At 39.1% G+C, this 27,754-nt stretch overlaps 6 protein-coding genes across 7 annotated transcripts; 2 read left to right on the plus strand and 4 right to left on the minus strand.

Annotated features, from left to right (window-relative positions):
- Positions 1 to 1,313: 1,313 nt before the first annotated feature.
- On the plus strand, positions 1,314 to 4,837 carry srx-12 (G-protein coupled receptors family 1 profile domain-containing protein). Its single transcript, NM_067628.5, has 5 exons — positions 1,314 to 1,413; positions 1,469 to 1,629; positions 2,502 to 2,874; positions 3,800 to 4,023; positions 4,446 to 4,837. The coding sequence occupies exons 1-5, from the start codon at positions 1,363 to 1,365 to the stop codon at positions 4,552 to 4,554; spliced, it is 918 nt and encodes a 305-aa protein (NP_500029.2). The 5' UTR covers positions 1,314 to 1,362; the 3' UTR covers positions 4,555 to 4,837.
- Positions 4,838 to 4,861: 24 nt separating this feature from the next.
- On the minus strand, positions 4,862 to 7,017 carry Y55F3AM.21 (DUF7154 domain-containing protein). 2 transcript variants are annotated; one of them, NR_132457.1, is made up of 7 exons: positions 6,948 to 7,016; positions 6,380 to 6,549; positions 6,090 to 6,331; positions 5,707 to 5,877; positions 5,205 to 5,287; positions 5,038 to 5,162; positions 4,938 to 4,973 (listed from the first exon to the last, which is right to left on the minus strand). NR_132457.1 is itself a non-coding variant. In NM_001268300.2 (6 exons), exons 4-6 carry the CDS (start codon positions 5,250 to 5,252, stop codon positions 4,940 to 4,942), a joined length of 207 nt encoding a protein of 68 aa, NP_001255229.1. In that variant the 5' UTR covers positions 5,253 to 5,287; positions 6,090 to 6,331; positions 6,380 to 6,549; positions 6,948 to 7,017; the 3' UTR covers positions 4,862 to 4,939. The 2 variants fall into 2 exon arrangements, 1 of the variants encoding a protein (NP_001255229.1); NM_001268300.2 differs by lacking the exon at positions 5,707 to 5,877 and having other exon boundaries at positions 4,862 to 4,973; positions 6,948 to 7,017.
- An 837-nt stretch (positions 7,018 to 7,854) lies between these two features.
- Positions 7,855 to 10,125, minus strand: dcap-1 (mRNA-decapping enzyme 1). The gene is made up of 4 exons (NM_067629.7): positions 10,019 to 10,125; positions 9,860 to 9,969; positions 9,109 to 9,793; positions 7,855 to 8,404 (listed from the first exon to the last, which is right to left on the minus strand). Exons 1-4 carry the CDS (start codon positions 10,115 to 10,117, stop codon positions 8,300 to 8,302), a joined length of 999 nt encoding a protein of 332 aa, NP_500030.1. The 5' UTR covers positions 10,118 to 10,125; the 3' UTR covers positions 7,855 to 8,299.
- A 228-nt stretch (positions 10,126 to 10,353) lies between these two features.
- Positions 10,354 to 11,644, minus strand: Y55F3AM.13 (FH2 domain-containing protein). The gene is made up of 4 exons (NM_067630.6): positions 11,503 to 11,644; positions 10,876 to 11,461; positions 10,666 to 10,811; positions 10,354 to 10,618 (listed from the first exon to the last, which is right to left on the minus strand). The coding sequence occupies exons 1-4, from the start codon at positions 11,629 to 11,631 to the stop codon at positions 10,415 to 10,417; spliced, it is 1,065 nt and encodes a 354-aa protein (NP_500031.1). The 5' UTR covers positions 11,632 to 11,644; the 3' UTR covers positions 10,354 to 10,414.
- A 578-nt stretch (positions 11,645 to 12,222) lies between these two features.
- Positions 12,223 to 12,950, plus strand: mrps-25 (Small ribosomal subunit protein mS25). The gene is made up of 3 exons (NM_067631.6): positions 12,223 to 12,482; positions 12,532 to 12,698; positions 12,747 to 12,950. The coding sequence occupies exons 1-3, from the start codon at positions 12,236 to 12,238 to the stop codon at positions 12,843 to 12,845; spliced, it is 513 nt and encodes a 170-aa protein (NP_500032.1). The 5' UTR covers positions 12,223 to 12,235; the 3' UTR covers positions 12,846 to 12,950.
- A 456-nt stretch (positions 12,951 to 13,406) lies between these two features.
- On the minus strand, positions 13,407 to 22,856 carry znf-782 (C2H2-type domain-containing protein). Its single transcript, NM_067632.2, has 10 exons — positions 22,813 to 22,856; positions 18,034 to 18,516; positions 17,810 to 17,984; positions 16,875 to 17,009; positions 16,653 to 16,805; positions 16,294 to 16,502; positions 16,083 to 16,196; positions 15,403 to 15,647; positions 15,194 to 15,327; positions 13,407 to 14,523 (listed from the first exon to the last, which is right to left on the minus strand). Exons 2-10 carry the CDS (start codon positions 18,507 to 18,509, stop codon positions 14,176 to 14,178), a joined length of 1,989 nt encoding a protein of 662 aa, NP_500033.1. The 5' UTR covers positions 18,510 to 18,516; positions 22,813 to 22,856; the 3' UTR covers positions 13,407 to 14,175.
- Between the last annotated feature and the right edge of the window lie 4,898 nt (positions 22,857 to 27,754).

A 27,754-nucleotide genomic window follows, 5' to 3' on the forward strand; every position in this document is an offset into this window, starting at 1 on the left:
AATTGTAAAACACAAAATTTCCTACACTTTAACAACACAAAACTTTTTTGTAGCTATCACCCTCGCGGAGTAATAAGAGGCTACAGGTTGCGCAGCGAGAGAGAGAGGGAGACGCAGGCAGGAATCCTTGAACGCCTGTAACTTTGCGGTGGTTAAAGTTATCAAGAAGGTGTCGATTGAAAAATTGTAGAAAATTTTATGAAAAATATTTTGTTAATCATTAACTTTTTCATAGCTCTTACAGTTTTTGAGTTATCTCCACTCAAACAAGCATTGTTAGAAGTCGACATACAGATTCGCTCATTTTATTATTTTGCCATATAACTCCACGGATACAGCAGATTCCAAAAAACTGTCAATTGGCAAAATGTAGCAAATTTTATGGGCCATATTTTTTTAGTTGATAACTATTTGATAACTGTACCAGTTTTAAGGATAACCCTGCTCAAAGTGACGTGTCCAGAATTACACCTACACATATCATGCGTGTTAAATGTCTTTAATCGTACTATTTTTATTTTTCAAATTTTCGTAATAGTAATTAAATAAATCAATAACAAAAAACGAGATGGTCGGATTGGAATCTTGGTCTAATGAGGAGGGAAAGCAAAATAAATTACAATGCAGTAAGGTCAGAGAATCTTGAAAAACGCCGCACCTGACACTTTTTTCGGATATTGAATTGAACTTTTGTTCCAAATTTGTAAATGTTAGCGTGAGAAATTTTGTGTGGTTGTTCTTCCTACCGTATGATAACAAGGAAAAACCCGCATGTGTTTCAGATTAAAGATTTGAAAAAAATTGAAAAAAAAACTTATTTTTTCGAAAATTATTTTTGTCACAAAAACTTTAAAATTGTATTTTTTATCAATAGAACATAAAATTCTGAACACTTTTGTTACTTACACCAACTTTCTATCTCTTCTCTCCGCTGAGATACACCGTTTTGAAGTTCATCCTGTCTGCACTCTCCCCTCACCACACACTCTCTCTCTCCCACCAAAACTTTGAAAGGCTGTAACTTCGCGGGGCGGAAAGCTAAAGAAATGGTTTAAGAGACAAAAATACTCAGAATTTTGTAAAAGATACAGATTTCAAGCTTTCGAAATGAGCACGCATAAAGTGACGCTTTCGAAATTTGACATAGAAATTTTCTCGTTTCGCATTTTTTCAATTGGTGACTGATCTTACATCGTTTTGTGCACTCTGTCTGCATGATTACGTGAATTTCCAAAAAAGAGGTGTGTGAAACAATTCCGCCTTGTGATTAATATAGACATATGCTACATTCATGGGAAAATCCTGAGCAGTCCAAATATTCATTTATTTGGACTTTTTGTTATGTCTGATAACTCAACTAGTATGCCAAACCCGGAAATTGATAATATTTATGCATCAATTATTATATTTTTGGTAAGTTGCCAAGGATCTCAGTCAGTTGGCAAAAATTTTATTGTAAATATTTCAGCTATCATTTTCCGGCTGCATATTCAATTTGCTTGCTGGGATCGTTGTTTTAAAGAACCCCATACTGAAAAATGCATTTGGTGCTCTATGTTTTAGTCATACCATTGCAAATTTTGGGGTTCTATTTGTATTCTGCACATGGGTCACGCCGACCACTATTATGTAGGTTTTTGGAGGGTTCATCTCGGATACTAAGATAGGTAGCAAAAAAGTGTAAACTGGCACAATGTAGGAAATTAAAGTTGCAATGTTTTGTCAGTATACAACGTTTGATAACTTGTAAGTCAGTGGAGTTAGAGACGTTTGAATGTTGCAGGGTGCATGGGAGAAAAGGTTTTCTGATGATAATTTTCAAACGCGTGTACCTCGACTGTTAGTGAAGATATCAAAAAGTTGACAACTATTGAAATGTAGAAAATCAAATTTGCTCTATTTTGTTAGTTGACAACTTTTTGATAACTTGCGAGGCGGCGGAGTTATGATCGTTCGAAAAGTGAAAGGTGCGTGGGACAAAATATATCGCCACCTACCATTGCTCACTTTCCAACGCATGTATTTCCGCGGTTAGTGAAGATATCAAAAAGTTATCAACTGGCAAAGTGTAGAAAATTAAATTATCCACATTTTCCTAGTTGGCAAATTTTTTATAGCTCCTACAATTGCTAAGTTATCAGCGGAAGTAGTAGGAAGTCTACTAAACTGTCTATGCCAATTTGAGCTGAGCTCTCTCAAAAACTAGTAGAGCTATCAAAAAGTTGTCAACTCAAGAAATGAAGGAGATTAACTTTTCCACATTTTGTCATTTCACAACTTTTTAAATACGTTTACTTCGGTACAGTTACAAACTTTTATAAAAACCCTCAAATTTTGACATCAAAAAAGGTTCAAATTTTAAAAAATTGCCCCCGAAATGCTTACAGGTGGTTTTTGACTAGCAAAACGTCTAGAAAACCTTGAAACTCGAACAATAACCTACGTAAAGGAAAAAAACCTAGGTCTTATAAAAATCGATAAAATATCGATTTTTATTCCAGTCAATACAAATACACCGAGCTCACATTTGGCAAAATCCTTGGCCAAATCAATATTCTTTTCTGGAATGCCTGTTGCTATTCGCACCTCGTAATCTCGTCAAATCGATTTTTAACAATTTCAATGCCAACTAAAGTTTCTTCACTATTCAACTACCGTAACACATGTTTCATCATCGCTTTTGTATGGTCTATGGCTATTGGTCACGTGATTCCGTATTTCTGGCGGGAAACTTGCTACGTGGCATATGACCCGGTTAGCTGGACGTGGGTGTTTGGAGATACTCCGTGTGGATATATTATTACAACTTATACGGATTATTATACAAGTGTAGCCATTTTTGTAGTGATGAGTACGCTGGATTTTTCCACTTTTGTAAGTTTTTATGGTATTTTTTTGTTGAAAAAATTGAAAAAAATGGTGGAATTCATTTAATTTTTTTAAAATCATTTTCTGTTTCTTTAAGGATTTTTAAAAATTTCTGTAAAACTTTGTTTCCGTTTTCCTGTAGTTTCGGCTTTTTTTGGTCGACTTTTGATCGATTTTCGATTTTTTTTGCACTTTCTTCAAAATTTCTAAATCCAAAATTGATAATTTTACATGGAAATAAATCGGCAACTCGACAATTAAAATAATTGTATTTTTTTAATCGTGACTAGCAAATCTGCGATTTGCCAGGCTTCGCAGTGGGGTGAGGCGTAGGTCGTAAAAGAGACAAATTTCTATTTCTATTTAGTGTTTAAGCCAAAATATTATGGTTTTTCCAAATTTGAAAAATAACGAAAAATGAAACATTTCCCTTTTTGGAAAGATGTCAATGCTCAAAACTTCTGTGAATGTGCTGAAGTTTGTCAAGACCTGCCAAATTTAGTTTAATATTAAATTTAGAAATAACAGTCTCCATTTTTCAAATCGCGCTTAACGGTTGTCCAAACAAACCGGCAACTCGACAATTAAAACAATTGTATTTTTTATTTGTGAAATAGAAAAAAATTGTTGTTTTCCAATTTACAGAAATTAAAAATGCTTCGGAATAAATTGGGAACTCGGCAATAAAAAACAATTTGCAAAATAAATTAAGAAAAGAATAGAACTTTAAAATTATTTAAAAATTTTTTTGAAAACTATGTCAATTTTTTCCACAATAAAAGCGCAAAATGTAGAAAAAAAACGATTAAAAATAATTCAAATTCGAAAATCATTTAAAAATAACGTTTTAAAAAACACCATAAACAGCAAAATTTCGAAAAAAAATCTGAAAAAATTTCCAATTTTTTTTCTAATTTTTGACAATTTCCAGACAATGTTAGTACTGTACCGTCGAAAATCCCATCTTACCTCAAACGACGAAACACGGAGACGTCGCCGTGTGGAAATTCGATTTTTCACACAATCCTGCCTTCAGGGGATCTTATTTTTCTACGAAGTCTTTAATTTCTACTATATTGTCACTTTAAACACGAACCAATGGTTTGTATTTATGACGTCAACGTTTGCATGGGAATTATGTCATTGTTTAGATGGGTAAGTTCTTGGCAACACATGGGGAGAAATATGCAGAAATTAAAAAAAATCCGGGTTGGAAGTTTTTTTTTGAACAAAAAACAGATGATTTTCAACATTTTCAAGCCAAAATTTGTTAATTGTCGAAAAAAAATCATGTTAGATCAAATACTGACGAATTTTGAAATTTTTTGGCATATTATCAGAGGGGTGGACGTCAATTGCCGGTTTGCCAATTTGCCAGAAATTTCAATTCACGGAGTTTGCCGGAAATTTCAGTGTCGGCAATTTGCCGATTTGCCGGAAATCTTCAATTCCGGCAATTCATCGATTTGCCAGAAATTGTCAATTTCGGCATTTTGACGATTTTCCGAAAATTTCAATTCTGGTAATGTGCCGGAAAAAATAAAAAACGGCAACTTAAAAATAGCTCAATTCTTTAGGTTGGTAGTGGTAATATTCCATTTCAACCGAAGTTTCCTGCGAAAACCCGGACAAGTCACTACAGTTTTCTCGAAAGCCAGTGAAAATCGCAGTAATAAGAAGCACTGAGAGAATGTGCAACTTTTAATTGTGTACATGTTCTGGATAAATTAATGGGTTTTTTTTCTGTAAAATTTTTTTCGGCGGTTTTCGGTCACTTTCAATGTTCAATGTTTTTCAATGTCATCAATGTTGGGAAACTCTTGTAGTTTTCAGTTTTTGTTGTCAACAAACTTCGCGGCTCGACCCATTGCTTTATTTCACACAAAATGGTGGGAATATTTGAATGCGCAACGAGAATGCTCAGTGCTTAACTTCTTTCTGGTTTTACCGTATCTATAAATAAAACATCATTTAAGATTTTTTTAATTAAGAATAAATTGAAAAAAAATTTATTTTTTATGTTTAAAAACGAAAAAAAAAAGTTTGTTCTGGTAGAATCGACACATATTAATCAATCGCAATATGGAAGCCAATACCCTGGAGCACTGTAATACAAATAAAAACTCATTGTTACAATCATTATTAAAACTGATTATTTGAATGAGTTACCTTCTGCTATACACTCTGACTTGTATTGCTTCACTTGAATTATTTGTGTAGTGATACGTCAGTTTCATGCTATAAGTCACAGGGTTAAGGCCATACCAATCACCGGTAACAAGTCCTTCGAGTCTCTATAATAATGTGATAATAATAGAGTAAGTCATTTCATTTACCATCGGATTGGCTTGCAAGTCACCGCCGTTGTAGTTGTCGTTGGTCATTGAGAGCTCAAGTGACCGAAAAGAATCAATCGGAACTGAAAGATTAAACACATAAAGAAACTGAGTGGTGTGTAAGCATTTTTGCGGGACGTTTTCTGGAATTCAGTCAAAACGGCACCACGAGTGCGGTATTCGGCATTCGGCAAACGGCATAATGCTGGCTTTTGGAGCGCGACATATGTATGCCGTCATGCCGAAAAATCCCGAATGCCGCACAGGTCTGATTGACACCCAAACATCTCACGAGTTCTGTGCACCACAATGTTTAACGTGAGAGCGATTCACCAAGAACGGCGAACATTCTGCAAATTCGAGTATTTGCCGCCTATTATGAAATGGTGCCGATTTCAACTTCATTTCATAATACGGCCCGCAAAACGTGCGGGCCTAAAGTGTTGGTTTTGTACCTACATGCGTGTATTTAATTCGAGTGTAAGTAAACCAAGAAACTAACTGTGATCTTGAATCGATAAGCACGCCCAGTAATTATTTGAAAATGGAACGTTCATTGGTGGCAACATCATAATATTTTGCCCGGAGACCAGAGGGTTTGCACAGTAAATTGGATACGGAGGATTGTAAATTGGCTGATAAAATATTGATTTACTTTAGCCTGCATAAGGGGCTGTAATGAAGAGGAGTATATTGTATAGTGTCTTAGAAATGGTATTTTGCGTAGAAGTGACTCGAGATTGTCTGAGCTGGAGTCACGGCTGAGCGATTTGCTGTGCCGTAGTAAGTAATCCACGTTGAGAAAGATAATTAATTTCTTTGTGGAAATCCCGAATCACGGAAAACATTTTACTAAACAAAAATAAAGTTTCTAAACAAACTTACATTATCGAAATTCTCATCTTGCCCAGCATCAAAAACTCCATTTGTTTTGGATGTTAAATTATAGAGTGCCCTGGATTGAGTTCCGCCTGATGGACTAGCGGAAGAAACCGCATGAACAATTCCGTGATGTTGTCGAACAAGTGCCACAGTGCCACAGATATGTCCGACTCATTTGAGTAACGTTTTGAAAGTATTATGCAAAACGATCCGCAGACGGGTATTTGGTCACTTGTGTAGAATTCCTTTAAGTTTACAAATGTTCACTGATTCAATAACGGAACAAAACATACGTCAATCATTCTAAACGAGTCGCTTCCAGTTGTGGTGTCACCGAATCCCAAACTTGAATCGGGAAGATGTGAGTACAAATATGAAGTGGCACTTCTGAAGTTCATAGTTTGCTGGCGACGCCTTTACGGCTACTTTCAATCTGTGCTGCCCGCCTTTTCCTGCTGACCATCTGAAAATTTATAAATGATTTATGTTCCTGTTTTTAATGGAAAAAAACGAATTTTCTCGATTTTTATCGATTTTTTCATACAAAAGTTCCAAAAAAAAAAATTTTGACAACTTTTTCAGAAGTCTGGTTATGAAAATAAGGTGCAATTAGCATTGACACAGCTTTTTTATTATGTTTGGAAAAAAGTTTGGGGTTTTTTTTTTTCATTTGGGATCTGATTTTATCGAATTTTCTCGATTTTCATCGATTTTTTCATACAAAAGTTCCAAAAAAAATTTTTTGACAACTTTTTCAGAAGTCTGGTTATGAAAATAATGTGCAATTAGCATTGACACAGCTTTTTTATTATGTTTGGAAAAAAGTTTGGGTTTTTTTTTGGTTTAATCGATAATACTTACTGTGTGACCTTCCGCAGCTACTAGTCGACCCAAAAATTCTTTCTTTCACGTGAAAATCGTTTCAAAATCTGTAAAATGTATTTATTTGTTAGTTTTAATGAGAAAAAACGGTGAAAATTGAAGAAAAACTGAAGAAAACAAGCGGAAAACAATGCAATATAAATTGCCGCTGAAACTTGTCGGAGACTCGGCCATGGCCTAGAAACCTTTTTGCCTCGTCCCTCGTTCGAAAAAAGTCGCAGTGGAATGGTGACAAATCGCCGCTGCGGCCAAGGCAAGATTTCATCGCGTCGAGACCCATCGAACACTAAAGGCGATGCGCCTTTAAGCTGGCGGTACGATACTCGCTCCGCTTTCTTGGGGAAAACATATAATTGTTATGAAAATGAATAATGATAATCTTTATTCCAAATGGCTCAACACGAAAATTGATGCCGACTTTCTTTAAAAGTTTTTGTGCACATATTTTGCATACATGAAAATGTTTATTCTATTAATATACACGGGGTTCCGGCCTTCCTCAATGGATTTTTCGCGCTCCATTGACAATCGCTCGCCGGACAACGCATGGGAAAGTGGTGCACTCCACTCGGACAAATGCATTTAGTTTTACAACTAAAATCGAGCCGCAACGCGCCGTAAATCTACCCCAGATATGGCCGAACCAAAATGGCCTAGTTCGACAAACTCTTCCATTTCAATTTATGAGGGAAGCCAGAAATCCGTGCAATATTTTGCCAGCAGTTTTCTACAACTTGTCGGCGGTGTTTGAAAACGTTTACTATATTGACAAAAGTTCGTCAGTTTTGCCGTTTTTGACAATTTCCGACAACTTTCGTCAACTTTCGACAATTATCAGTAACTTTCCACAATTTTCGATAGCTTCAGCCAACTTTCTGCACTTTTTCGACGCGACTTCCTTTATTATTTTTCACAATCAAGAGTTTAGAGTAAAGTGGAGAAAATGGGGAATTTTAAATTTAAAAAAACGAAAATTTTTGGAGGGCGGTGTGGTTTGAGATATCATCAATAGGGAGACCCATTCAGTGAACAAAATATGGACAATTTTATGGGGAAAAATGAGCAAAAGGGCTCAGGAGGAATCACACAATATTCACAAAAAAATATTCGTTGAAAAAATATGGAAAGTGGGAAAAATAGAGGGAAAATGGGATTTTTCGAGCAAAAAATTGGAAATCTTCACAGGAAAAATCGGAAAAAAAAATTTCTTAGCAAAAAATCGGAGAAAATTTTGATTTTTTCACTCAAAAACCAGCAAGAAATCAGGGAAATATCGGGGAAAATTAGGATTTTTAGCAGAAAAATGAGAAAAAGGTCGAAAAAATGGGAAATTAATCGATATTTAGACGCCGATTGAGTGCACTGACGTAGGCTTGATGAATCTGTGAAACGAATTCGTCGTCGGTTTGCATTAGGTGGGCGATTGCTGAGATGAACTGAAAAAATTTGAATTTTAGGGGGTTTTCGGTGATTTTTAACGATTTTTCACAAAAATCTGAGATTTTTAGATAAATTTCGCTTTTTTCCGGAAATTTTACCGCTTTTTTATAATTTTTAGGAAAAAACGGTACTTTTTTTAAAAGAGATTTCAATACCTAAGCTAGACTAAGCCTAAGCCTATGCCTATGCCTAAGCCTAAGTTTAAGGTTAGGCCTACGCCTACGCCTAAGCCCAAGGCTAAATCTAAAGGACAAGACTAAGCTTGAGCCTAGGCCTATGCCTAAGCCTGAGCCTCAGCATAAGCCTAAGCCTAATCCTAAGCCGAAGCAGAAGCCTAAGCCTGAGCCTGAACCTAGGTCTAGGCCTGAGCCTAAGCCTGGGCCTAAAATTTTCAGCTTAAGTATCGTAATTTCATGTTGAAAAACAAATAAAGTCGATTTCAAGCTTAAAAATTGCTCATTTTCACTGAGAAAGCAGATTTTTAGCTGGAAAACCTGAATTTTCCGTTAAAAAACTGATTTTTCGCATTTTTTAGCTCCAATTTCGAGCAAAAATGGGATTTTTGACAAAATTTTTCAACTAAAATAAAGATTTTTCATGTAAATTTTCGAGATTTCTCGTGAAAAATCAGTTTTTAATTGATTTTATCTAAAAAATCTGAGCTTTTCACTCAAAAAAAAAACGTTTTTCCAGCTCCAACCTGTTCTTTATTGAGAACAGGCGTCTGTTCACCACTTCCAACGACAAATGAAGCATCAAGTGGCTCTAAAATCTCTCCTTCAGCAATATCCGACTCCACATCACCCTCCGATCCATGCAAAGGCTTCGTCGAGACCGCCGCCAACGAAATCGCCGACGTTGAGTTAGTAAATTCTTGCAAAAGATGATTCCGATGCGGTTTTGCCGACTTTATAAGATCCTTCTCGAGCTCATCGGCCGACATTGCTGCTCCCGGCTCTTTGAGCATCAGCTTCTGGAGCATTGGCGGCATTTGTTCGATCGTTGCCGCAGATTTTTGCGGCGGATTTTGCGCACTTTTTATGAGCTGGAGAAGATCCACTTTTGGTGGGGCTTGAGGAGCCATTTGTGGAGCTTGAGCTGGAGCTGCTGGAGCCTGCGTTGGAGCCGGAACCGAAGCCTGTGGAGCCTCCGAGGCGGCCTTGGCGGCCCGAGCCTGCTCCGTAGTGCTTCCTTTCAGACGATTCACGAGTTTTTGCAACAAATTGTAGATTTTCTGAGCATCATCAATCTGGTGGAACCATAGTGCTTGAATTGAGGCCAAATCCTTGTAAAAGTAGATGAAATTTCCGTCGTGGCGGAGAATATGGTTGAGGGTGAGCGGCTCGATGAAATCCGATGGATCGTTGCGATTTGCGATGAGGAAACTGAAATAAATAAGTTTAAAATTGATTATTTTAGCTATTTTTGCATGTTTTCTTGCTTCTTCTCACCTAAAATATGGCCGATCAGCTCTCTGATAGACGAAAAATGTTCCTTCGCAATTCGACTGATTCCACTCTTTTCTCGCCGCATCGATATGATAAATCGCGGCAAATGGCATCTACAAAACCAATTTTTAGCTTTAAAATCCACAATTCTCTATGTTAAACCTTGTCGAGAATCTTGCTGGCGGCGATGTCGATTTTCTGGAGTTGTGCGAGGTTTTTCGCGGCTAGCTCGGCGGCGGCCTTTTTTTTAGCGTCGCTCATACTGGTTCCTGGATGAAAATGTTGAGTTTTCGATGAAAAATGATGAGAAAAGTGCAAAAAATCTGCGGAAATCGGTGAAAATCGCGAAAAAAACAAAGAAAGACAGAATTTAAATTGAAATTCTATGGTGTAGATTTACGGTAAACAGGGCGCGCTGCGGGATTTTGGAGTATCGTTGTAATTGTAAACTGAATTTTTAAAGCAAAAAATTTGTTTCTTAAACGAAAAAATCAGATAAAAATGCAAAATAATTCATTTAAACCGAGAAAATCAAATAAAAACATCAATAAATCAAATCTAAACAATCAAAGCGTCAATCTTCTTAGCCCACAACTCCACATTGTTCGGAAGGTGCTCCCCAAGGTTCAGAAGGCTTCTGAACACAATATCAGCGACACACACCTCCCATTGAGAGCTTAACGAGTCGAAACGAGCCAGGAACTGAGAAGCTTCACGTGTGACAAAGCTCTGATCACAGGAGCCGGCAAGGATTTGCTCGGCCTGAAAGAAAATTTGATTTTTTTGGGAAAGTTTCTAAAATTTCCTACTTTTCCCAGCCAAATCGCTTGATGACTGGCGCTGAGCACTTGTTGTGGCCGTCTAGAGAAGAGCCCGAGTGAAGAGCCCAACAGCTTCCAGATAGTTTGAAGGGATTTGACGGTAGTTTTTTCCAATTGCAGGGAGGGAGCAGGGCCTGAAAATATTGAAAATTAAGGGTATATCATAAAATTCTGATTTTTAGAGAAAAAATCCCGCACCTTTCACAACTTTCAGACTGGATTTCTTCTCTTTCGTCTGATTTTTGACTTCTCCCTCAAACGAGACTCCACGGCTTGCGCCGACCTTTGCGAGAGCCCGAGCCCACGGCAAATCCACGTCCCGCACTGTCAGCGTGGCGTTTTTCAGCTGCTCCTGCGGCTCGTAGGCCACAAGGGAGGTTGGGAGATTCACGGTGAGAGTCAGATTGGTCTCCCACGTCTTTCGGTCGTCCTGGACGGTCCATGGAGTCGAATTTACGGTCTTTTTCGCGGATTTCTGTGGTGGAGCCTCTCCGGAAGCCAATTTCTTTACGGCTTCTGCCTTGGCAGCCTTGCGAGCCTCCTTCTTGGCGTCCTTGTCTAGTTTTGCGGGGGCTCCGGGGACTCCGGGAGCTGAAGAGGCTGCTCCAGCGGATTTCTCAGGCTCTTTTGGCGCTTTTTCCGCAGGTTTTTGAGCAGATCTCTCTGCTTTTCCAGCCTCTCCAAGGCTTACCAGCAACTTCTTGAGCTCTTCGGTCTGTGCTTTGAGCTGCTCGATCAGTGAGAGCTGTTTGTGCTCCAAAGCCTTGCGCGGATCGGATTCTACCTGAAATTTCAGTTTTTTTTGAGCCAAAATCCGTCTATTACCTGCACCGCATCAGAAGGCCCGACTCCTCCGAAAGATGGATTATGATACGAACCTACTGGATAGCAGGCGATTTTCGGATGAACCTCAAAATTCGGTGGGAACGTCGGTGTCAGCTTGTACATTGGCATCGCGTGATTTACCCTGGAAAATCCTATTTTATACGAAATCTTGAGATTTTTGAGATTTTCAGAGCAATCGAGAGATTGTAAGATGGAATTTCGAGAATCTAAAATTTTTCAGAAGCGTTAAAGGCACCAAAAAACATGAAATATGCTTGAAAAACTGGGAAAACCATCAAATTTCTGGAAAAAAAATTTAGAGTTTAAAACAACGATGCTCCGAATTAACAAGTGCGTGTTATTTATTTTTAGTGAATTTTTGGTATAAAATCAGCATTTTTACATGATTTATGTAATTTTTGCGGGAAATAGACGAAAAATTACCGGTTTTTACTGAATTTTGATATAAAATAGCTTGAAAACAGCTAAAAAACCCAAAAATCAGAAATAAAAGCAAATGTGGATTTACGATAAAGAAGGCGCACAACGTGATATCGGAGTGTCGTTGGGAGGAAAATTATTTATTTTAATTATATATTTTTTTTCTCATTTTCAAGCGATTTTTTAGCTTTTTCCAGTGGTTTTTTAATTCTATCTTTTGCATAAATTTATCGTAATCTCATATTCAGCGTTTTCCCACGAAATTCCTTCCTTTTTCAGCTCAAAACCAGAAATGCCGTTCATGCACGGGTCCATGCCGCTTCGGCGGACATTCTTCTATCTCCAGCAGGGAAAAGTGAAGCTTCGCGACAACGTCAACGTGTTCTCGATGGGTTTTCATAAAAATCCGACGCCCGAGCAGTCTGGAGCACGAGATTTCGTCTACTGGAACTGGGCGCAGCTTCAATATCACAATCCAAAAGTTCAGCTCGTTAAGCATGCCGATAAAGTTGTGACGCCCTTTGCCAGAGCATATCTGAGTAAGTTTCAAGCTGAAAATCCACAAAATTCTACTAAAAAATGTTTCAGACGACGGCCGGGAAGTGCTATTCGACTTGGACGGCATGAAGCGCGAGGAAATCGAGAAATTATTGGCGAAAACGCTAGGAAAAACGGAATTAGTGGAGCGAAGAGAGCATTTGGAGAGTATTGCCAAGCTTAATCCCGCCGATTTCGGATCCAAAAATGAGCGACAGGTCTGAAAATTGCGCGAAAAATCGGCAAAAAATCGTTCATTTTTTCAGTGTATGTGCGAAGTTCAAGGCCAACATCCGTGCACGGGACTCCTGCGAGCACCGCAATGTGTCACCGGAAAATATCGATGGAATCATAATCTCATCTAATTTATATCGATTGATTTTTGTGTAAATTTCCTATTTCCCCCTATTTCTAGCTAGTTTTTGTGTCGATCTTCCTTGTTTTTTGTTGAAAAAACGATTTTTTTTTTCAGTTTTACAATCTTTTTGCCGCAATATTCACGACGAGAAGGTTCGAAGAAGTATAATCATGCCTGGGTTTCAAAAATTCTATATTTTGGGCCTAAATCGTCATGATTTGGCCTGAAATCGGCTCTAAAGTCTACAGTAACCCGATAAATTTCGCTGTGAGACCCAAGAAAGACATATTTTTGAAATCAGCGTGTCAAGCCAGTTTGAATGAGTTTACTCAAGCATAGGTTTTAAAATTTTTAAAATTTGAACGAAAATTGAACGACTTTGGCCTAAATTTAGCCTTTAAATCTACAGTAACCCAGCCAATTTCGCTGCGAGACCCATGAAACTTATATTTTTGAAATCAGCGTGGCAAGCCGGTTTGAATAAGTATAATCATGACTATTTTCGAAGAAACTTCTTTTCTTTCGAAAATTTCGTGACGAGACCCAAAATTTTTTTTTGAAAAATTAATATAACCGATAATATATGATTTATATGTGTATTAAATTACAATTATTTTGACCAGAAATCAATGTGTATACGGGGAACAACAACTTTTTTGACGAGAATTTTTTCAGGGATGGGGCAAGTTTGAAGGGACATAGGGCGGGAGTTACTGTAGGGCAAGGAAAATTTTTTAAATCGGGAGGAAAGGTGGGATAAATAGAGATCAAATTGGCAGATGTTTCGAAAAAAAAAGAAGAAAAAATCAATAAATTCGACCGGATTTCGACAAAAAACGGGGTGAAAGACATTTTGTGGGCGTGGCCAGTGTGAGAGTGGGCGGGGCCAAATTTACCGGACACGATTAAGCTGCTTGAGGACCACGAATAAGGGGGAGAGAAATTGTTTAAAATATGACAAAAAAGAAAAATAATAATAAAAAGGAAAATTTTTGAGTGAAAATTTGAATTTTTTCCGTTAAAACTGTTGATTTTACGTCGAAAAACTTAAAAAAGCAAGCAACAATTCAAATTTGCCGCCAACACTAAACAACACGCACCTACGGAATAACGGAGTGCCGTTTGAAAATTGAAATTTCGCAATTTCGATCGATTTTTAGCAGAAAAACTCCGAAAATCGAGCAAAAATTGCAGTTTTGACTCAAAATTTCGAATTTCCCGCTAACGCTAAACAACACGCGCAGGTGGGATCGCGGAGTGTCGTTTAAAATCGCTAATTTTCACTCAAAAACCTTCAAATTTCTTGTAAAAAGAGCAAAAAAAAATATAAAAAATGTTCAAACAAGTGGTTGTACGGCACTGGGCGCCGCCATCAAAAACGGTTGCTGATTAGCCGAAGTGGGCGTGGTGGCCTGTAGCTGAGGTCCGAGAGTTGCTGAAAGGCCACTGAGACCGGCCAATGAGGATAACAAGTTCTGATTGAGGAGGTAGTTAAAGTCGGGAGTATGTTGAAGTTGAAGTAATAGTTGAGTTGAGAGAATACTTGTGGACAGGGATCCCAGTCCGGAAATTGACGAAGACTCTGGAACTTTTCGGAATGCCGACAGACACATTTCTGAGGGATGGAAGGGTACGGCGTGTGGCTTGGAGGCCGTAAGTGGGCCGAAATCCGCTGAGTTCGGGAGCTGAAAAATCACACTTTTGGAATTAGAGGTCGAAGTTTTAAGCATAAGACTACAGTAACCCTGTCAATTTCGCTGCGAGACCCATAATTTTATAGGTTCTCGTGATCAGCACGTCAAGCTGGTTTGAATAAGTATAATCATGACTAGGTTCGGAAACATTTTGAAATATAACCCAATTTAGCAGTATTTGGCCTAAAATCGGTTTTAAAACGTACAGTAATCCTGTCAATTTCACTACGGGACCAATGAAACTTCAAATTTTTGAAATCAGCGTGTTAAGTCGATTTGAATACGTATAATCATGACTAGGTTAGAAAAGTTTGTGAGTTTGAACCAAAATTGAACAGATTTGGCTTAAATTTATCCTTCAAACCTACAGTAACCCTGTCATTTTCGCTGCGGGACCCATGAAACTTATATTTTGGAAATCAACGTGTTAAGTCGGTTTGAATAAGTATAATCATGACTAAATTTGGTAAAATGTGGAAAATTGACCTAATTCGCCCGAGTTTGGCTTGAATCTCGGTTTTAAAACCTACAGTACCCCTGTCAATTTCGCTGCAGGATCCATGAAACTTTCATTTTTTAAATCAGCGTGTTAAGCCGATTTGAATACGTATAATCATGACTAGGGTTGACAAAAAAATTTTATTCCAGTATTTTCGCCTACCTCAACAGGCGTGAACGGCGCGTGGGCGTTCAGCGAGGAGAACGACGCCGACGACAGTGACGGGAGCCCAAAATTCAGAGTCTGAGGTGTCAGTGACGTGTTGCCAAGGATGCTGCCAAGTGGATTAGGTGGTGCTGAAATTTTTAAATATTTTTTTCAAAAAAAAAATCCAAAGTTTCTAAAAAATTTAAACTCGGCACCAATCTTACGTTGTTGAGCATAAATATTGACAGGAGGTGGGATTTGTTGATGCGTGGGCGCCAGTGTCAGTGGGGGATTAGGTAATGGGCATATTTTCATTTCAGTGTCAGATTCCGAGTCGGAGTTCTGATTTTGATTCTGCTGTTGGCTCAGCTTCAGTCGAGCCAAATTTTTATGCGGTTCGCAGGAATCCACGTGGATTTGTAGTGCAATACGTTGAACGAATGATTTGCCACATCCGTCGCAGTTGTGACTGAAATTTTGATTTTTTTTTACTGAATGAAAATTGAAAAAATTGGAAAATTTTCTTTTTAAACTGTTGGTTTTAGGTTGAAAAACTGCGAGAATCAAGCAAAAAATTCAAATTTGCCGCCAAAAACTTGCAGGCTAAACAACAAGCGTCGGCGAGATAACGGAGTGTCGTTTGGAACTTGGAAATCTGAGTTTTTCTGGCGTTTCTATAGACTTTTCATTCCGAAAAATTCCGCCTGAAACTGCCCAGACTCCAAAAAATCTCATTCACAAGCCAAATTTTCAAACTTCCCGCCATTGCTAAACAACACGCGCTACCGGGATAGCGGAGTGACGTTTAAACTTTAAAAAACAGCGGTTTTTGCCAATTTTTGTAGCCTAAAAGTACTTTTATATTAAGAAAAAACAACGAATTTCCCACCACCCTGAAACTTACGAGAACTGCGAATCGGTGGTTTTCAATCGATTTTTAAACGCTTCGCATTGGTCCTGGTGGATGTTCAGGCTGATTTTTTGACTGTAAGGTTTTCCACATCCATCGCAGGAATATCTGGAATACAAACTTTAATATTGAAAAAAAATTTGAATAAAAAACATTTTTGAAATATGTTTTTTTCTGAATTTGTAAGTTGAAAAAGTTTACTTACGCGGACTTCTCCGTATGCTTCCTCATATGTATGTACAAACTGCTCGCATATGGATATTTTTTATTACAGAACGTGCACTCGTAGTTACCGACCATTTGGTGATCGGTTACCGAGCCAGCTACTGGCAAAATGTCAGCTGTAGTGGAATCAGGGTTGACCGAGTGTTTTTGGGTCAGGTGAGTTGATTCGTGAGCAGTTAGTTGAGATTTCTGCAAAAAAAAAAAATGAAATTTGCCAAAAATGAGCAAAATTCAAAATGTGGGCCGAATGGCTCAGTGCGATTTCTGATGTACCTTGACGCACAAGACCAGGGTTCAACCCCCGCTGAGCGCGCTAAATTTTTTTGCATGATTACTAACCTGTATAAACGTTCTCTGACAAAATTGGCAAGAGTAGGGCCGCTCGCCAGTGTGGGTCCGTTCATGAGATTGTAGGTTTCCCTGACTAGCAAAAGCCTTGGGACAGAATTTGCAAACGTATGGTCGTTCCCCGGTATGGGTACGGACATGGACCTGAAAATAATTTTTGGATTTTGAGAAAACATTTTTCAAAAAAAAAAATTCCAATTTTCTCCGGCTCACCTGAAGGCTGCCAGCATAGGCAAACCCTTTGTTACAGTACACGCAGACGTGTTTTCTCTCGTTTTGCTCATGAACCTGCTTCACGTGTAGTTTCAGGTAGTTTTTCAGAGCAAACGTCTTCGGGCAGAAATCGCACTGAAAATTATTTTAGTCAGTATTTTTGAAATGCATGTATCTCGGCAGCCGTTTCAATTAAGAGAAAGTTGTAATTTAGCGAAATGTAGGGAATTTTGTGGGGTACCTGTTATTAGGGCTGTACAACCGGACGTCCGGTCGTCCGAACCGGATGCGTCCGGTTGGGGGTAGCTATCCACGACGGCCGACAATTTCCGAGTTTCGCCGCTCACTATAAAATTGCTGATTAAGTATAGTGAGTGGCGAAACTCGGAAACTGTCGGCCGCCGTGGAAACCTACCCCAAAACCGGACGCAGTGCGTCCGGTGGTGTCAAAATCGGACGACCGGACGCCGATTTGTACAACAAAAAAAATTAGGTTATAAAAAAAGTAGGTCATGACCTACTTTTTAACTTGACCTACTTTAAAAAAAAATTAGGTCATAAAATAAGTAGGTCATGACCTACTTTTTAACTTGACCTACTTTAAAAAAAAATTAGGTCATAAAAAAGTAGGCCATGACCTATTTTTTTTAAATGAAAATGAAAGTTAAAAATTTTTTTAAAGTAGGTCATGTTAAAAAGTAGGTCATGACCTACTTTTATTTACAAATGGTCTAATTTTTTAAAAGTAGTTCAAGCTAAACATTAGGTCATGACCTACTTTTTAAGTAGACCAAGTTAAAAAGTAGGTCATGTTAAAAAGTAGGTCATGACCTACTTTTTTCATTTTTTCCGAGAGAGGAGAGCTTTTAAAGTTGTTATGAAAAAGTGATTAGCAAAACATAGCAAACATTTTTAATTTTTTGCTAATAACTTACTCGAAAAGTCTTATCCCCATGCGTTTTCTTATGCGTATACAGTGCCGAGGGCGATGACAGTAGCTTATCACATTTTGGGCATTTGTAGTTCCGAATTCCCAAGTGGGCACTTTTCTCGTGTACTGTCTTAGTGCCGTATTGGGCGAACGTTTTCTCGCAGTATCTACATTTGTATCTGAAAATGCTATTTTTTGAGCCTAAATTTCAGAAATTTTAGCACTTACGGTCTCTCGCCAGTATGCGTCCGCTCGTGGACTTGAAGCGTGGCTTTTTGTGCAAAAGTTTTCTGGCAAAAATGGCAGTTGTAAGGCTTCTCCCCAGTATGTGATCTCTTGTGCGACTCCAGAATTGAAAAATACGAGAATCCCTTTCCACAAACTGTACAAATATGCCGTTTTTCCGGCTGACCTGTAGGAGATCCCGAGGATCCTGAGCCCTGAGATGGGCTCTGAACTTGAAGCGGTGGTGAGGATCCGTGTGAGCCATTTGATGACGATGAACCGTGTGGTGAGCCGGCGGACACTAGAGATGAAGCACTGTCGCTGTTCTCGAGCTCCTCGAGCTCTTCGTCAAACTCTTCTTCTTCCTCGAGAAGCTCGTCTTCGTACTCCTCGAACTCTTCCTCTTCGGGATCTTTCATGTGAATATCATCGGGCAGTGTTGTGTTGGTTGTGGTAGGCTGGTGGTAGTCAAGTGTCATGTTGACTCTAAAAAAAATTACATTTGAGAATTGGAGACCAGAAAAAATGAAGAAAATGCGACGAAAATTGGCAAAGTTAGATGTTTGGCCAAATGGCGCAGTGGGTTTTTTGATGAACCTAGGCACACAGGACCAAGGTTCAATCCCCGTTGTGGTCAAATATTTTTGTTTCTGTTTCTGACTTATAAGCCTGATTATAAGTAGATTTTAGTTTGAAGCATATTTTCATATCACAAAAAAATCAAAAAAAAAAATGCCACACTGGGGAATCGAATCTGGCTTTTTGGAAACCGGCCTATTTTATATCAAAATGCTGCTCTACTTTGAAAACTCATATCTCTGTTTCAAAAAATGTTGTTTCAAAAAAAAAAGTATCAAAAAAGTTGTAACTGTAAAGTTGTAGAAAAAGGAATAACACATATTTTGTCAGTGAACAACTTTTCAATACAATCAAAGGCAACAGAGATATGAGCAGTCAAAGATCGCAGTTTTTCTAGTCGATGCACCATGTCATGCAGACCTACTTTCACAGCTTTTATCTTGGTTCGGTAAAAAGTTATCAAGAAATTTTCAACAGCAAAGTTGGAGTAAAGAAGATGAGAAGTATTTTGTCAGTGGAAAAAGGTTTGATAAGATTAAAGGCAACTGAGATATGATGCAAAATAAAAGAGAAAAAAGTTGGCAGTAAAAAAGTGGAAGACATGGTGCATCGACCATAGCCTTGATATCTCATATCTCGGCTATGTTTCGTGTTATCAAAAAGTTATCAATTAACAAAATATTTATCAAGTATAGTGTCTTAAGTTCCGTAGTTGAACACTTCTTGATATTTTTAATGTGAACCAAGATATCGGTTGTCAAAAAAACGGGAGACATGGTGAATCGTCGGTATGCTTGACAACTTATATCTCGGCTACCTTTGGTTTTATAAAAAAGTTGTCAACTAACAAAATGTGTATTATATTCTTGGCTATGATTTGATACTTAGAAATTTAAAGATATCTACAATCTGGGCTAAGATATGAGAAGTCAAAGTTGGAAGGAAGACATGGTGCATCGACATGAATGAACAAGACGTATAGAGGAGTCACGGACTATAGCATTACAGTAAGATTATTGAACACCTATGCATTTCAAACTTCAGGGAAGCAACTAGGTAGTTCCAGAGCACAATGACCTAGGCGTCCGCCCCAGTGGTCAGCTGCAGCAGCGGTGCCAGTCTCTGTGATGATGCTCTCTGTTTTTGTTGACAACTCTGTGTCAGCTGATCTAGAAACTGAACTCCTCGAAGGGTGTTGTGTGTTGTGTGTTTCTCTTTTTCCCGGGCGGCGGCCGACGCGGTAGGCAGTGCCATGATGTTCCGACGTTCGAGGTGGCAGCAGCACAACAACACACAGCGGAGAAGAAGCATGCGAACAAAAAAAACGTCTGGTTTCTCTGATGCCCTAGCCCTCACCCACCCCACCCCGACTACTGGTACCAGGCGCCTCCTCGCCGCTCTTCAAGACCACCCCGTCGACGACGCTGCGCCAAAACAAACACGGCGACTGGCACGCTTCTTCTCAACTGCGTCTTCTTCTTATCCGCGCGGAACACACACAACACACACACACGGCATATAATAATTGTTTTGGCTCCGGCGTTCGGTGGGCTCCGCGCGGAGCAAAAGGAGCAAAAGAACGCACGTAGGAATTCGTCATTTATGTTTTGGTGACTAGGGACTAGTAGTCTTGAAAGAGTAGGATATTAGTATGAGGAGAGGTGAAAGAATCCAAGGGTCCAAAAAGATTTTTAGCATTTAAGGAGTCTAAACTTTTCCGAACACCTCGTGAAATTTTGCACCTGGCAGCAATTTTTGCACCTGGAGGGGTTCAGTTACTACATGAAAACTTTGAGGTTTTAGAGGGGTATTGTAGGATTACTGTAGTATTAATGTAGGGCTACTGTAGAAATACAAAAAAATTACGGTAGGGCTACTGTAGTATTACTGTAGGGCTACTGTAGAATTACAGAAAAATTACGATAGGGGTACGATCACTGTAACAGTTGATGCACCATGTTTTGCCGATTAACTTTGACAGCTTATATCTCGATTACTTTTACTGATATCAAAAAATGTTTAAAAATAGAACTATAGAGAAAGATATAAGAAATGTTTTGTCTGTTGCCAATTTTTGAACCAAAAACAACCAAGATTTGAACCAATGAAGTTGTGCTTGGCATTTTACTTTGAATGATCATATCTTGGTTTTTTAAAGAGATATCAAAAATTGTTAAACTACATTATTATAGAAAAGGTTATAATAAACATTTTGTCACTAGACAATGTTTTGATAACACCAAACACAACTGAAATACAAGACGTCAAAAAGCTGACGAAGGATTTTCAGTCGATGCACCATGTTTTTTTAAATTTCACAAAGTTTCCTATTTCCCATTCAAAATCACTAACCTTTTATTTTCAAATACTCAAATACGTAACCTTTTACCTTATCACATACCCTGGTCACCCCAACTCGTGGTATCAGGTTACCCCCTCGTAACCCATTCCGCGTGACCGCATGCCTGCCGGCGCGGCGGCAAGCGGCCTGGCACGGAGCTATGGGTGCCTGCCGGTGACATGATGATGCCCGTCCAACCATAGATAATAATAGGTAGACACCACATACAAACATATGTGTGTGTGTGCGTTCTTTTTTTGTTGGAAAAATGAGAGAGAAACTTTGACCACATACAAACATTTATGGCTATATCTAGTTGGATTTCAAAAACCATGTGTTTGACCTACATGTAGTACGGATTAACGGGATTGGTGGAAAATGTGGATAGGACCTTTGAAAACTGGGTTGATAGTGATTTCAGATCATGGTGCATGGACTAGATTTTAGGCAGGCGCGGGGCCTGAAGCCTGCCTGAAACCTGCCTGCTTTTTCCCCTTTTATGCATTTTAGGTGTATTTACACTGATGATTTTCAAATTAAAAAAAAAAGAAAAAAAAAACACGTATGATTTAGCATAAGTATTGAGGCAGGCGGAGATCGCCTGAAGGCCAGGCAGGTAGGCGTTTTATCGCCTACATAGGAGCCCTACACTTCAAAGTTGAGTCATATGAAATCAATGTAGAAAAAATTATGAAAAACAGCTTAACTAAACGTAACCGAAATATGGCCTCGATGCACCATGTTCAGAACTTTTCTTCGACAGACTCTATCTAAGAAGTGTTAATTTAAAAAAAAAAATTCCGATAAAACCAAAACCAGCCAAAATATGTAAGGAATTATGAAGAATGAAACAATTATTAAAAAGTTCCGAGAGGAGGAGTCCCAAGATAAAACAATAGCCTCACTCTCTCTCTCCCATATAACAACAAATGAAAACAACCTCCCAAAAAAAAACCAAACACAGAAGTAGACAATTGAAAGAGTGACGGGATGGTGAGAAACCAGTTCAAATGACCAGGTCATTGTTTCAGAGAAAACTGGTCACTTTTGTCGAGTTTTTTTTTGGGCAAACTATGTTAGGCAAGCCAATATCTCGGCTTTTTATGCTATTTGTAATTTTTTCCACGGGTTAATGTAGAAAAAGAGGTGAGCAATATTTTGTCAGTTGATAATTATTTTATAAACCCAGAGACAATTTAGATATAGAGCTGGTAAAGTTAAGTTTGCAAAACTTATCGATGCACCATGTTTTTATTTTGGTTTATTTTAGCGATATTAGTTACATATCAACTACAAATGTATAGAATAATGAATAAAACATTTATTACCAATAGACAACTTACTGGATAAACAGGGCGCGATTGGTGGGATAGCGGAGCGTCGTTTGAAAGTTTGAAAAATTGCAAGTTCTCTTTTTTTTTTGTGCAAAAAAGCTGGTAATAATGCACAAAAAAGTCATGTAAAATTTCAAATTCCCACCAAAAATTATTGGATAAACAGAGCGCGCTAGGGGATAGCGGAGTGTCGTTAGAAACTAGTAAATTTCAAAACTTGAAGGCTTCTAGTGGTGAAATCGATTTTGTTTTGGTGGTCGGTGGTGCAAAGCTGATAAATTTTAAATTCATAATTTAATCTGTGATTAGAGGGAGTTGGCCCGAAATTTGGAACTTTTTCTTTAAAAAAAAACTTCAAGTTAAATTGGCTAAACATCAAGCACTAGAGGGATAACGGAGTGTCGTTTGAAATTCAATGTTGCACTTGAAAACTGATAAAAAAGGGCCCAAACCCAACCCTAGATGGGTCCAAGCCTAGACAGGTCCCAGAAATTTCTAGAGAGCTCCAGATAGGCCAAACTCACTCACGTTTTTTCGTCTTTTTCTCGAAGAGTCCTCGCGCGCGGCGGAGTGCGGAAGCGGCATGATGCGACGCGACGAGCACTGCGGAAAAATGCCTGCGTCTCTTCGTCTCGCACGCTCTATCGGCTCGTTCCGCGCGCCCCTCCTGGTGTCGACTGGCACGTCGGGGCGCCCCCCCGCTGGCCACTTAGAGACGCAGAGTGTGGGAAAAAGAATGACCAGTGGTTGAAAAAATGACATTCAAAAAAGAAGAAGAAGAAGAAGGAAGGAGCAACAAACCACCAAACAACACAAAATTGATAAGGGTATGGGAAATCGCACAATTTTTGAGAATTCTCTCAAATAGGTCTAGGAGGTCTAAAAACTGAAATTCTGAATTGAGAAATCTATATTTAGGTCAAAAAGGTCTAAGTGTTAGGATCCTGAGCTATATTTCAGCCTAACGGAGTCTAAAATGCCAAAAATCATAGACTGGGTCTTTTTTGCAACCTAATTTTGGCATGTTTATACTTTTTATAGGTAGGGAGCCAAATTACGGACTAAAAGGTGATCGGTCTAGGGACTGGAATTTTGGTCTGAACGTTTGATTTGGGCTGTAAAGGCATTGATATTGGCCAGTCTTGGCCAGGCCATAACTTTTCCCGAAAGGGTTACAAACAGGGTTCTAGAGACTCTAGTTTTGGCCCAAAAAGGAGTTATGAAGCAAAAAGGGCCACAATACCCCAAAAATAACCTAAATGGTCCAAGTGTTGAGTTACGTTTCCTACCTGTTTAGTCTGGCAAAAAAAGCCTAGAAACCCTAATTCTGATCTAGGACCAAAATTTTATCATAAAGAGTATCAAAAAAGGCATAGGGACTTGAATTTCGGTCTGAAAGTTTGATTTGGTCTATGAAAGCCCTAATCTTGCAGGTCATACTTAGGCTGGAAGGCTTACAAACAGGGCTCTAAGTACTTTATTTTTAGCCACGCTAATCCTGATCTAGGACCCTTATTTTATCTCAAAGAGTTTCAAAAAGAGGCCCTTGAATATTGGCCGATCTGGTCTCAATGGGAACTTAAGAACCATGGGTCTTTCGTCTGGCAGAATAGGCTTAATTTGGGCCTAGGACCCGGATTTTATCTCATAGGGTTTCAATAAGTAAGCCCAAGCCTAAGCTTCAGCCTAAGCTCAAGCCTGAGCTCAAACCTCAGCCTAAGCTTAGACCCCAAGTTTGGCCAAAGGATCCTTGAAGAAGGACCAATATTTATTCGAATTTTTACCAAATATAAAGTACCATACTAAAAAACTTTTTTCATATCTTTCTGTATTTGTATGTTCTCTACTTTTTTCTTCTGTCTTCTTTACAAAACCTCCCCCCCCCCCCCCCATCTATCCATGATTCACATGCTGCCACACCTCCCCCACACTATTTCACTCTTTTTTCCTGCTGCTGCTGCTGCTGCAAGCATCGAGAAATACACACACAAATACACGGTGCTGGGTCACCACCTGGAGCCACCCATGGCTCTTTTCATATGTTTTTGCCTGGAAAATGACGACGACGCGGCAGCGGCAGCGGCAGAGACGCGGAGAACAAGCAGGGAGCGGAAGGAGTACGGGACCAGCGGGGCTAAGGGGGGCCTGGGAACCGGGGAGCCAAAAGTGGTCTGGGATCGTGCAAGGAACCAGGGAACCGAGTAAGCAAGGGAAACGGGGGTGCAAAAGCATTGCTTCATTCAGTTCCAAACTTGAGAAATTCAAAAAAAAAACAAAGCCCACGGGCATAGGAATTCTAAGGTGATAAGCACCGAGGCATCAAAAACGCTAGTTCGATTTTCATACACTTGAGCATTAGAAAAATCTTGTGTAGGCCTTCTAAGTCCAAAAGCCCAAAAACCGGTCGAAAAGGTCAGGTTTTTTTCAGAATTATTGAATTTTCTGGGGATTTCTTTTTGCTCTCTTTTTGTCCCCTGCTCAGCCTAAGCCTAAGCCTAAGCCTAAGCCTAATCCTTAGACTAAGCCTAAGCCTGAGCCTAAGCCTAGACCTGAGGCCAACCTTTGGCTCTCTGCAATTCTGACACCTCAAGGTACTTTTCCAGTCGACCAACTAGTACTACTACGACTAATACTAGAAACTTCTGTTGTTGTTGTCGTTCCGCGTCGCACCGCGCTGGCACCGACCGGCACACTGGCTCCGCCTGCCTAGCAGAGACTAGGCTGGCAGAAAAATGAGGAAAAAAACTAGGAGCGGGGGGGGGGGGGGGGGGTAGGGGTTGCTTGGGACCTTGGAGTTGAAAATTCTTGAAGTCAAGGGGTCTTGAGCTTCACGGGCCTACTGGACCTCCTTGGGCTTAGGGCCTACTGGTCTTTGGACTAGAAAACTCAAGGACTTTGAGTAAGAAACAACTGAGCTAGAAGATGAACAACAGGTGTAAGCCAGGGTAATACAGAACCTACATATAGTACAGGGAGTCTACATTTTGGTCTACATACATTCGGGCTAAAAGTTTTTATTTAGTCCAAACGGATCAAGCTTAGACTTTAGCTTCAGATTTGAAAGGTCGAACTGTAGGTATGAGCGATGCAACTTCCTGTTTAGGCGTATCAAGCTGTTTTATTTATCTAGCGAAGAACGGGAGAGCCTGAAGGCATCTAGATTACCAATTACACCCTATCAGAAACAAAACCGACAAAATTTCGAAATTTGGGTAATAAGCTCGGTTTTGATGTCGTAAGCTTTGATCGGGTGGCTGAATGAAAGGCTTTTGAGATTCTTCAAGGGATCTAGGTGGTTATGGAAGGATCTAAAGACACTAGACTTTAAGGCTTAGAGCTTTAAATGGCTTGGCTAGGTCCTATGCACCCTTAACCTATCAGAAACAAAACCGACATATAACATCAAAAAATTATCGCCACATAAAAAAAAATTGCATGCAAACAAAAAAATGTTTTCCTCTTTTTTTTTCTATCTCTTCCCTTTTTCTCGTTTCATCATTCCCCCATACTCTCCCTGAAAGTGGTACCGACAGATACGGAGCCCCCCGTCCTCCCCTGACCAGTCGCCTGGTCAGCTTAACCAGCATGAGACGCAGAGAGTCGCAGCGCCCCGGCGAGAGGAGCGGCGTCACTGAAGAGACTGGTGAGAGAACGGGACGGAATTTTTTTTTTTTCGTTTTTATGTTTTTGCATTTTCCTGCTGTGTTGCTCTCGGTGTTGCGCCCCCCGTGCTTGTCCGTGCCTTCTGGGAAATTGGAGAGCTGGAGAAATAGAGGGCTAGAGATTGAAGTGTTAAAAATAGGCAATTTTTTTTCTGATGAGCAACACTCAGGGCCATCGGTAAAAGGGGAGTAAAGTGGCGGAATTTTGAAAATTCAAGGAGCTTTGTATAGCCTAAAATTACAGTTTGTCAGACAATCAAAATATGTACCAATTTTGAAAAATGTTTCAAGTTACTATTTGGAATTCTGAATGTCGTAGGGCTTCCATGGTAGGCAGGTGGGCAGGCATGACTTCAAGGCCTGACGCCTGTCTGATACCTGCCCGCCTGACACCGGCATTTCGCTTTTTTTGGCATTTTTAGGTCAAATTACAAATTTTAAAATTTTCTCATTTCTATCAGTTTGATAAACACAATTAAGAAATTGAAAAACGTATGTTTTGCATAAGGCGCGTATTGAGGCAGGCAGGCGTTTTAACGCCTACATGGAAGTTTTTTTAAAATAAAATGAAAAAATTTGCTGTGGAGGAGCAGTTTGAGCTATGCAACAGTCGATTTGAAACTTTCCGTCAAAAAACCTAAAATTAACTAAACTATGCCCTTTTGCTTTTTTAACCTAAAAATCTTCAATTTCAAATCGAATCACAGTAAATGACTCAACACCTAAGCTACGAACAAATTTCGCATTTTTAATATAGGATCAGACTTAGGCTTAGGCTTAGGCTTAGGCTTAGGCTTAGGCTTAGGCATAGGCTCAGGCTTAGGCTTAGGTCTAAGTTTAGGTTCAGGTTTAAGCTTAGGCGGCGCTGGGGAATAGAAAAAATAAAGGAAAATTCCTAAAATTCTTTAAAAAATTCCTTTAAAAATCTAGAAAAAAATAAGGAAAAACGAAAAAAAAATGGGCCATTCCGATGTAGGGTCAAAAATCTTTAAAAACCGAGCAAAAACCCCCTGGAAAAATAATTATCAAATATTTCCGATTTGTTCTAAAATTTCAAAAAGAAACCCTAGAAATTATTGAAAAGTTCTCAAAACTCTGCAAAAATTGTAATTTACAAGTTTTCGCGAAAAAATTTCGAGAAATGCAGAAAATTCAAGTTTTTCGAGAAAAAAGGGCTAAAAACCACTGAAAATAACTTTAAAAAATTGGTTAAAAATTGGAAATTCGCGGAACTTCTTATATGTAAATTTAAACATTCTTTGCTTTTTCAGCAGTTTCAGAGTGTTTCAGAGTGTTTATTCATTGTCCCTTTCCCCCCTATTGTCCTCCTCAGCTTCTCATCATTAAATTGTTTTGCATCGTCGTGTGTGACTTTGTTCCTTGTTTCTTCGTTTCCTTCTTTTACAAGTGTTTTTGGTTACTTTCCATTTTTCGCTACTTTTCAAATAGTTTCAAGAATACGAGAAGAGGAACGAGATTGAAACGAGAAAGTGAAGGAGAAGGTGCTAGGAAACTGTTGGGGCTTAAGCTATGGAGATTAACGTAAAGTTATAACAAAAATTTGAAGTCTTGAAGCCCAATTAGACGAAGCTGTGGACGAAGTTTTGGTAAAATCGAAGACCGCCGAGTTAGGAGCTAGTGGTTAAGAAAAGCTTGCATTTTTGTTTGTTTAACAGCCTCTATTGGGAAGTGGAGCAATCCACGACTGGATTATCGGCCACAGTCCCCGGCTAGGACGTGGCTTAAATTACAGCCCAGAGGGATCACCACCAGGCAATGTACCTGAATCCCAGATCCGCAGTGCATAA

The sequence above is a fragment of the Caenorhabditis elegans genome, chromosome IV, assembly GCF_000002985.6.
Source record: "Caenorhabditis elegans chromosome IV".
Lineage (NCBI taxonomy): Eukaryota > Metazoa > Nematoda > Chromadorea > Rhabditida > Rhabditidae > Caenorhabditis > Caenorhabditis elegans.